Here is a 9,559-nt window from a genome sequence, read left to right as displayed (position 1 = left end):
AATTTAGAGCTACTGGGGTTCCTGGCGCAAAGCAGCGCAGAAGACGCGCGCTGCAATTGACTTTCAAATGGGCCATAAGGATGGAATGTAAGCTTGTAAGTAATTGCTAGTTGCACCAACGGCAAGATCCGCCACACCATCACGAGCAACTTTTGAACCGCCTCCTTTCCCCGCGGTTAAGTACAGGAGGTTTCCGGGGCTAGTCGACTGATCCAATAAGCAGGCTATGTGGCCGTCGGCAGGAAAAACCCTCATCCTGAGCACCTCACACCCTGCACACCTTATGCCGCTTAACTCCTCGATTACTTGGAATGAGCAAAGCATTCTGGACACGGCTTTTGTCTCATTGCGTTCCTTCGTGAGTCGGAGGACCCACGGCCAACCAACCAACCAACCCCACCCCAAAGTAAAACCCAGAGACAGACCGCCACCAACTGAAACGTGTCTGGCTTTGTCTCCCGGCGAGACATAGGCGGGACCTTGTGGTAGAACCTGAAGTACCTAAACGGCTGCAAGGGAATGTCGTACACGTTGGGCAATCGTTGTACTGTACGATACCTAAATAACCGCAGCAACCATGACCCCCGCCAGCTTGCACGTCGCCGTGGAGACGAGGTGTTGAGTGCATTAACGCATTACAGGCATGCCGGATTTGGCTTCGGGGTAGTGGCGGTGTATGGATGGCTTCACGACTGTACGACGTGGTGCCTCCAGCCGCCGTCATTGCAGCCACTACGACTCGCAGCTCAGGGAGAGAACGTGTGACGCCGTTAACACTGCCCTCCCCCTTAAGCGCCCCCGGGACAGTTCCGGCCCTTATCCATAGCCGAACAATGCTGATATGCCCATGTTTCTTTACACAGCCTCGCCTGATGTGATTACTTTCTGCAGAGTACTTATCTTCGACAGCCGTAATCTGACGCTTCCTTTCGAACACCCTGCCTGGTTGGTAAGGAGATCATGGGAGGCGTCGCGCCGTTAGTTGAGTTTCCGGCCGCCGCATAAGCAGTAATGGAATAATAGGCTCCGCGTGCTGCTTACTCGAAGCTGAAAACGATGCAAAAATGGCCTTTATGTGCAGATTGAGGATCCAGGACAGGTTCGCGGAAAGAATGCCGACACTCAAATTAGTTTTCACAGTTACAGCTCTCTCTCCCAGGCCACCTCTGAACGCCCACAACAGCCAAAGGGGCGTTGGTCGAAGTGCGCTTCTATGTGCCACAGTCCTTCGAGCTGAACCACATGAGCCGTCTAGAAGGCACCACCGAAAGCCTCGGGAGCGACGTAGCCAGCCATTGGCGGGGGGGCAGCCGCCTCGAAGCCAGCTGCAAGCGACAGGATAGGGACGCATAGGGTTCAGAAAGCGAAGAAGTTTCCGTAATGCTCATCATCAGGGCGCGTGTCAGCAATCCCAAGGAAACTGAAGGGGCCCCATGGTTTGGCCGTGCCCATTACGCATGGCGTGACTACTCAGCAGTGCTACATTCTGGACAAACCAGCGCTACAATCGACCCACCAGCCCAGCCCAGACCAACCCAACAACACATGAGCGGAACATAAAACTATCTTTGCCGGAACACGAGCACATCCCTACGGAACACGAGCGTACTCCGTCGTTAGCACAACCGATGCGATTTGTAGATATTTCAGGCAGACCATCCCGTAAGCAATAGGTTTTAAAATGGGTGAATGGATGAATGTATCATCAGTTGAATCCAGCGCACCACCACGCTTCATGCACACCTCAGACTAACGTTTGAGGCTATACCCAGGAATGCAAGCAGTCACGATCTGCAGAGTTTTAATAAGCCCTCTAGTATGCAACCAAAATCACCGATGACATTTAGCGCAGCCGGCATTCAATCCAAAACCCAGCCGACCAGGATAGATTCCGATATCAAACCCATAACCTGTGCAGTCCCCCCCTGTCCTCACGCAAGCTGCTTTCACGAAGCAGTCCCCGAAGAAACTGCCCTGCTGACATACACTTTCCATTTTCTACCACCCGCCTATTACACCGCCCCTGGTGTACACCATGCAGTTCCGTACATGCGCATGCATGGAAGGCCTCTTTTGCGGTATCCATTTCCGCGGGGCCTGTCCCTGGAATGATATCACATCCTCCCAGGCTGAAAACATTTACGGAGAGTCCTCACCACACGATACCCACATCAACACATCCGAGACAAACACCTACCAGCGGCCTCGAAGCCACCAGCGTCCACAGCGTAGCCGGGGGCGGCAGCGTCCGGCGCCGCAACGGGGGCCTCGCCCCAGGTCTCCGTGGCTCCCACCGGCGCAGGCAGGGCGTAGGCCTCGCCCTCGTACGCCTCGTCCTCACCACCCTCCTTCGTCTCCTCGGGCTCCCTGGCAAGATAAGCGCGGAACGATGCAACTCATGACTCGAACGCAGACTGAAACTCAAGTACGGGGCTTACTGGCGCCATCCAGGAGCTAACCGACAACTGCCTAGGGACGAGGGTCGCTTCTGGCTGCGGCGTCGTGATACCCATCCGTTCCTATCGTCGGAACGGTGCAAATGTCCTACATGAAGTCAAGTGTTTTGCAGCTGAGATATGAGTAATGATCAAGGCGAGGTGAACATGTTTAACAGCAATGTCGCACCAGAAGCTGCACGACAACGTCAAGATTGAGCATGGGGCTTTCCGGCTATTTCCCCTCACAAAAGCCCGCAACAGCCAAGATGCCGAATCCACCCAAAAGCCGACAGGGGTGCTGAGGGGTATTGAGTTCAATGAAGAATGCTGATAATCCAAAGCTTCGCTCGCGCAGCTTTGGGGGTACATCGACATGGGAGTCTTCCACGAGGCCATGGATGCTCCCAAGCGCCTCTTGATTGATTGATTGATTTCCCTCGGACTCCATTGAGGCTGCTGCTTCTCCTTACTGTACGTGCTGCTGTGCCCTCCATGTGGCCCCTGCTGGAGTCTCCCCCCCTCGCCCGCCCAGGCTACTGCAACCCATAAGTCCAATGCTGCCACTCCACAGCTGCGGCGGTATTGCTGCCGCACCTGTAGAAGAACAGGTCCACCATCACGTTCCAGGGGTTGGCCGGGGTGACCTGCTCGCGCATCTCCAAGACCATGCGCGCCAACAGCCAGTACAGCACACCGATCGAGTGCTTGCCCTTGTTGTTAGCCGGGATAGCCACATCCACATAGGTGAGCGGGCTATCCGTGTCGCAGAAGGCGATGGTGGGGATGTTCATGTAGGACGACTCCTTCACCGGCTGGTGGTCGGTGCGGGGGTCGGTGAGGATGAGCAGCCGCGGCTCCTCGAACGCCTTCTGAATTTGGTTAGTGAAGGTACCAGGGGTGTGGCGGCCCGCCATGGACTTGCACCCCAGGTATTGAGCAAACTTAAACACCGCGCGCTGGCCGTAAGGGCGGGCGGACAGAACGCAGATGTCCTGCGGGTTCTCAATGGCCACGATAACGCGCGCAGCCATCTGCAGCTTCTCATAGGTCTTCTCCAGGTTAATGATGTAAATGCCATCCTGGCGACGGCGGTACATGTACCTCTCCATCTGGTAGTGGCAGTTCTTGGTGCCCAGGTGGCACTGGGCCGCCAGCATCATCTGAATATCCTGCTCCTTCTGCGCAAGCCATGGTAACCGAGGACTGTGTGTAAATATAACGTTTAGCACAAATCATTTCTAGCACTTCTTGACAAGCCGATAAGCGTCAACCAAGTAAAGTATCAGAACTGACTGCTAGTGGACTAACCTGTGAAAGCGCCATTTTGCCGGCTGTGAGGTGCACAAGGGCTACGCCCACAGGACAATCGGAAAGAGAGAGAACAGGACGAGGGGCAGGGCCGCTATACTGCCGGCGGCGACGCCGTACAAGGGCCTTTTGAAGGGCCAAAACACACAAAACAAGACATATTGACTACATAGAGCTTTCATGCCTTACAGCTTTGCATTGTGCTGAAGGTTTCCACACCAAAACTTGGAACTTTTCCCGCAACATGTCCCTAAATTCCTAACGTTACTCACACAAATTACAAGTCACTGCATATGGTTTTCTGGTAGCTTCTTTCGAGGTCCTATCAGCTGAGGGGCTCAATTTCCGTTGCATGGCTGAGGGCTGCATCGCAGGGCGAATTTATTGTTCACCTGGCTACCAGCGCGTAACCATTAACGAGCGGGGAGGAGAACTTTACACGCGGCGGAGCGGCAAAATGTAGCTGCATGGAGCGGGGTGTGGACTTAGACACGAACAGGGAGGCGGGGTTTCGCAGTGTGTGTGTGGGCAACCACAGGGAAATAGATTTCAAGAGTATCAAGTTTTAGGTTTTCTCGTTGCAATCTGTGGATTGATCCAGCAAACTAAACTCGGTGCCGTGCACGTGCACGACATCGACGCACCACGGCTTCCGGGTAAGTGGGCTTCGCTCCGCGCTTTCCACAACACGTCGACAATGCTTGTAGCTTGCACGGTCCCAACGAACCCGAAGGCTCAGGGGGCCGGGGCTTGCAAGGCATCATCCTTGCAGCGTACTTGAGACTCGGAAACGCTTTGTCGCGCCTTAGCCTCAACAACTCCTCTTCCCCTGGCCTTCCATGTCGTTCACATATCGATGCATGATCTGAGCACTTACCGCACACACTCCAGGGATCTTGCTGCTGCATAGGGCCTTGTGACTAGGTGGTTGGCTTAAATATTGCACTCTGCCGTACACATGCCAGTGGGGACAGCTGCAGACAGTTTTCTGCGCGCTGTTCCATTTCGCTTTTAAGACTTGAAGATGGTTAAGTTCACCGTCACGTCCTCGTCGAAGGCGATCTCGTTGGACTGGACAGGTTTTGTTCATTGTGCATGCTTGCGGCGAAAGCCTCATCCATCCACAAAGGTTGTGCAACGCCAAGTTCAAGTTGTGCAGCTTTATGTCTATTTCGCTTGCCTTTATGTTGCTTGTGGGTGTTTTATTCGTGCGCGTGCGCCACCTACCTACAGACACACGTGTTAAGGCAATAGCCTTGACAACTACCGGGCCGAGACTAGAAGGCCCGCCTGGCCAGGGTCTCCCGATTTGCAGGATAGCTCGGACGGTGCATGTTAGATCGAATTTGGCTCCGGCTTTCATTTCGCCGTATGTGTCGTCTTTGCCTTTTCGAGGTAAATAGAACACACAAGGCGCCTAATGGCCTTTCCAAATCCAAACCACACTCTCTCACACACGCACATGCGATGTCAGTGGGCATGCCTTGGGCAGGAGCTTTGGTGGTAGGTGCTTGGTGATAATGCACACCGCGCGGACCCTTATATGAGACTTTACTTCACTCCCCGGACTAGCTTGGCAAGTGGACTTCCCCCCTCCAGGTGCCGCGTTGGCAGTACTCTTCGTGCGTGCTGTAGGCCTGTTTTAGGTTGGGAAGTTTTAGGTTGACGGTTAGGGACAGAGGCCCGTACGACAAGGTTGAATACGGCAAGTATGACGTTGCAATCTTCTTGAGCGGTACACACCTGGCACATGAAACGAGGTGAGCGTTAGGAATGTATGACACGATGCGTGCACGAGTAATAGTTTCGGCGGCATGATGAGGTACAACGACGGCGAGGCTCAAAGCTGCATCAGAATGTGGCTTGTATGTCTGTATGTGTGTGTGTAGCCTCTGCTGTGCCGTCGGCAAAATCTATCGCAACCTGCTCCACCTAGTTCAGGACCTCTGCTTTGTGCAGGCCATGTTCTTGGGTAGATAAGCAAATAGATACTACAGCTGTACGGCATGCTGCAGTACAGGCGTACGAACCTGCGCATGAGGCACATACCATGATATACAGCCGCCACCCAGCCGGGCTGTTTTTCTCACAAATGCAGCCACCAAGTAAATCAGCAGCGGGGGAGCCTCCGAAGGCCCTCCTGTCTGAGACCCTCCGCGCACCTCCCTCCCTCGCGCGGTGCGTGGCGCTGCTATTGCTGTAGCTGCTGCTCTTTAAAGACGGAGAAAAGTTGCCTCCCTCGACCAACAACGAACAACCAACAACCAACGTGATATTGTCAACATCGCCACCAACGCGGCACTGCCCCCCTGCTGCAACAGCGCCCAAGTGCGGGCGGACCGCCAAATCACACACACACGCACACACACACACACACACACACACACACAGCCCCCCTATGTTCCTCGGGACTTCACACCCGGGGTCCACACCGTCAACGTCTGTCCGCCCCAAGGCCTCGAAGTCCCCCATCCAAACAACATCCATCCATCCTGTACAACGCAGCTTTGCACACAATATCTTTAGCAGCGCCAAACCAACGCCACCCACCCACCCGCCCACAAACAAAGTGTGGTGGCAGAATTTACCTTCAGGATACTGTTTCTCCACATAGCCCACAGAACATGCAAACAAACCCCAGCAGAAAATCCAGCACACCACAACGGCCACCACCACCGTCGCCGCCGCCGCATGTGACCCAACCAGCATCCGAAACCCATCAACTCCCTTCCCCGCATGCGGCCGTGGAAGGCCGTGTCCTTCCCTCCTCCCCTCCCCTCCTCACTCCCCTCACTCCTTTTCCTCTTGCTTTCACACGTTCGCGGCCCCTTGCGCCTCTCCCGGTCCGGCGGGGTAGGGGGTGCCGCCCTCCGGGACGCGCATGGTGGCCGCACCGGGCACCTGGCTGATGTGGGTGCGGCCGAAGTAGCGGTCCAAGTTGCGGACGGTACTGTGTGGGGTGTGTGGGGGTGTGTGTGAGAGGGGTGTGTGTGGGGGGGGAGGGGAGGAGGAGGAGGAAAGGAGGAGAAGTGGCAAGGGTGACTAGAGACTGGGTGGGATTGAAAAGGCGGAGCTGGGGGTTGGGGAGGGGGGGTTGGGAGGTGTAGGGAGCGGGCCCGGCCTAATTGTTTCCGTTCTCCGTATCGCCTTGACGTGGCGCCTCCTGGAAGAGGTCCCCCACCCCGCCCCGTGGGCCCGGAGGGGGTGGGGGGCAAACAAGGGGGAGCGGAACCCCCCTCCCGACCCGGGAACAGGAGGAGGGCCCTCCTCCTGAAAGTGCGGTATTACCTGAAATTAAATCTCATTTGCCAATCCTATTCCTCAATCCCCGATTTCAGCCATCCTCCTCCTCCTCGCCTTCATCCCCCCCAATCCTCAGCCCCTACGTGCCCCTACGGTAGAGCCCCGCGAACACACCGCTGCTGCGCAGCCGCCAGTCGCTGTCGGCACCTCCCGCCTTCCCTGCCCCGCGCCTTCCCTGCCCCTAGCCCGCCCGCTACCCCCTCCCACCTCTACCCCTCTTCCACCTCCTGAGCCCCCCCCCTCATCACCTTCTGCGGTAGTGGTCCCCCAGCGTCTGCTGGTAGATCAGCGCCGCGAGCACGAACACGGCGGGGGAGATGTAGTTGAATATCACCTGTGTACGTATGTATGTACGCATGTGTGTGTTACATGGTTGGGGGTGCGTGATCCCATACCTGTAAAACTACCCATACGAGCCGAAGGCCCAAGGGCAATATCTATACGCCTAAAAGCCACGGAGAAAAGGAAACACCGCACATCAGCCCAGACTAGCGTCCAAAGGGTAACTGAGTTTCGGTGAGCCCACATACGTTCCAACATCCTCGCCAGACGTGCTGGTACGCATGTGTATGTATGCATGTATATATGTGTGCAGATGTTAGGGTTTGGGAAGGCCGGTTAGGTCAGATGACGTGACGTAAAGCGACGCAGAGGTGCATTAAGGAGGCATACGACGGGGGAAACCGGGGTGGTGGGGGGGGCCAAATACACAACAGCGGACACATCCAACGCCCCGCATGAGTCACCCCGATAACAGCAGCCGAAGCGGAACACCACCGCGACAACCACCACAACTACCATTTTCAGCACTGCAACCACCAACCACCACAGCAACCACAGCAACCACAGCAACCACAACAACCACAACAACCACAACCACATGTGGGAGAGGAGTTGAATGTTTATTGAAGGGGGAAATGCGGGGGGAGATCGGGGGCGGAGGGGGACACAGAAATGACCTCCATCACAGATTCCAGCCACGCGCAGTGCAACAGCCTTACGCCACGGCCACATACACAACACGTAAGACCTATACACCCACAACGTCTCCCCCTGGTGTGTGTATGTATATGTACGACGCAAGCAAGCAAGGTACGGAAGTACGTACGTTGAGTGCGTTGCTGCCCCTGTGGTGCCCGGTTAGCTCCGGAGCCTGTGCAGTTGCAGGAGTGGGTGGGTGGGTGGATGGGTGGGTTGAATGTGTTTTGGCTAGGTGCTCAGCGGTACGACATGTGAGCATGGGGCACAACATGCGATACGTCGTACTGTGCCGTACTAGTGCTATTCAGTGACAGAAGCGATGTTTTCCCTCTTTCATCACGCACAAACATACAGGCTTACAGGCATGCATCCACTCAAACCCACGTCAGACCGGCCTAGCTAAGTTTAAACCAGCGAATCGACCACACATGAACACTTCCAGGATTCCGTATACCTGAGGATGTTGATGTCGAAATCATTTCGCAATTATACATACATGGCAGGCGGCTGGCAGAAGTTAAGGCCTTACTTCTGCTCCCGGAGTGTCCGGGTTCAAGTCCGCCTGCCAACCTCTCAGATGAGTGGGAGGTGTGGTAATCGGAAGCGATCCCTCACCTTGTGGACGATGCAGGATGTCAAATTATCAACTTGCGAGCCGAATCAGGAACTAAGCTAAGACGCCGTTGAACCGCTAGATTGGGTTGGAAGCTGGTGGTGAGTTCCTGAGCCCGACGAATACATTCAGAGGTCGGACGGGGTGAATGGATTAGGGTGCCCCTCTCGCAGGGGAGAGCAGGGAACTGCCTCGGGAAAGGGGGCCGCTGGTGAAGCATAACCACACTGTAACAACATACATACATGAATATGTACATACCCCCTACCTCTCTCCCTCTCTTACCAGGGTGAGCAGCGTGATGACGGTGAAGGCAGAGAACCAGCCCAGGGCGGCCAAATCGGAGGTACGGCGCCAGCTGGGTGTGTGCCGCCAGAGCAGGGACCCGCCCCGGTCGAACTTGGGATAGCGCGCGTAGTGCCGGTGAAGGGGCGGCGCCACAGCAGGCTCACCTAGAGGGGGAGGAGGCGGAGGGGGAGACAGGAGGGGGAGGTGGAGGAGGGGGAGGAGGGGGAGTCAAGGTCAATTACATCAGAGAGACCGGGGCGAGTGAGACCGGGGGGTCGACCCCCCGGGGGTGCGGGGGTGGTTGGGGTTGAGGGCATTTCCGTGGGGCCCTCGCTGCGGGGTACTTGGGCGGAGGGGCCCCCGTAGGGCCCGAGAGGCACCTCCCGGGTGGATGATCGTTAATGGACGGACGGACGGAGGGAGGGAGGGAAAGACGAACCACACACGATTGAAGCTGCTGCCAGGGCAAGAGAGTATCAAACGTAGAACTGACCGAAAGACGTCCGTGGCGACCGTGACCTCGAGATGAAGAAGTGAAGAAGATGTCGGAAAGACTACCTACCTAAGCCGCCAGAACTAAAAAAGAAGAAATAGCATTGCCAAGCCGTAAAGAAGTAGGTGTAGAAAA

At 55.9% G+C, this 9,559-nt stretch overlaps 2 protein-coding genes across 2 annotated transcripts in view; both read right to left on the bottom strand.

Annotated features, from left to right (window-relative positions):
- Positions 1-1,119: 1,119 nt before the first annotated feature.
- rpsA (component of cytosolic 80S ribosome and 40S small subunit) lies at positions 1,120-3,805 on the bottom strand. Its single transcript, XM_002946991.1, has 4 exons — positions 3,747-3,805; positions 3,033-3,616; positions 2,198-2,367; positions 1,120-1,325 (listed from the first exon to the last, which is right to left on the bottom strand). The coding sequence occupies exons 1-4, from the start codon at positions 3,759-3,761 to the stop codon at positions 1,252-1,254; spliced, it is 843 nt and encodes a 280-aa protein (XP_002947037.1). The 5' UTR covers positions 3,762-3,805; the 3' UTR covers positions 1,120-1,251.
- A 333-nt stretch (positions 3,806-4,138) lies between these two features.
- The window catches only part of VOLCADRAFT_103262 (uncharacterized protein), a gene marked incomplete at both ends in the record, with an annotated part of 10,478 nt that continues 5,057 nt past the window's right edge, over positions 4,139-9,559 (bottom strand). Inside the window, 7 exons of the mRNA XM_002946990.1 lie at positions 4,139-4,209; positions 4,624-4,691; positions 5,909-6,058; positions 6,641-6,696; positions 7,298-7,383; positions 8,158-8,202; positions 8,929-9,095. Of these exons, the coding sequence (XP_002947036.1) occupies positions 4,141-4,209; positions 4,624-4,691; positions 5,909-6,058; positions 6,641-6,696; positions 7,298-7,383; positions 8,158-8,202; positions 8,929-9,095 (641 nt within the window). The remainder of the gene's footprint in view (positions 4,210-4,623; positions 4,692-5,908; positions 6,059-6,640; positions 6,697-7,297; positions 7,384-8,157; positions 8,203-8,928; positions 9,096-9,559) is intronic.

This window comes from Volvox carteri (assembly GCF_000143455.1).
Source record: "Volvox carteri f. nagariensis unplaced genomic scaffold VOLCAscaffold_5, whole genome shotgun sequence".
In the NCBI taxonomy this organism is placed as follows: domain Eukaryota; kingdom Viridiplantae; phylum Chlorophyta; class Chlorophyceae; order Chlamydomonadales; family Volvocaceae; genus Volvox; species Volvox carteri.
This window is presented reverse-complemented; position numbering and strand designations above follow the sequence as displayed.

Coding starts and splice junctions, on each gene's coding strand:
- rpsA (XM_002946991.1), bottom strand. Junction 2,368..3,032: donor GTGGACCTGTTCTTCTACAG/GTGCGGCAGCAA, acceptor TTATCTTGCCAG/GGAGCCCGAGGAGACGAAGG. Junction 1,326..2,197: donor TGGTGGCTTCGAGGCCGCTG/GTAGGTGTTTGT, acceptor TGTCGCTTGCAG/CTGGCTTCGAGGCGGCTGCC.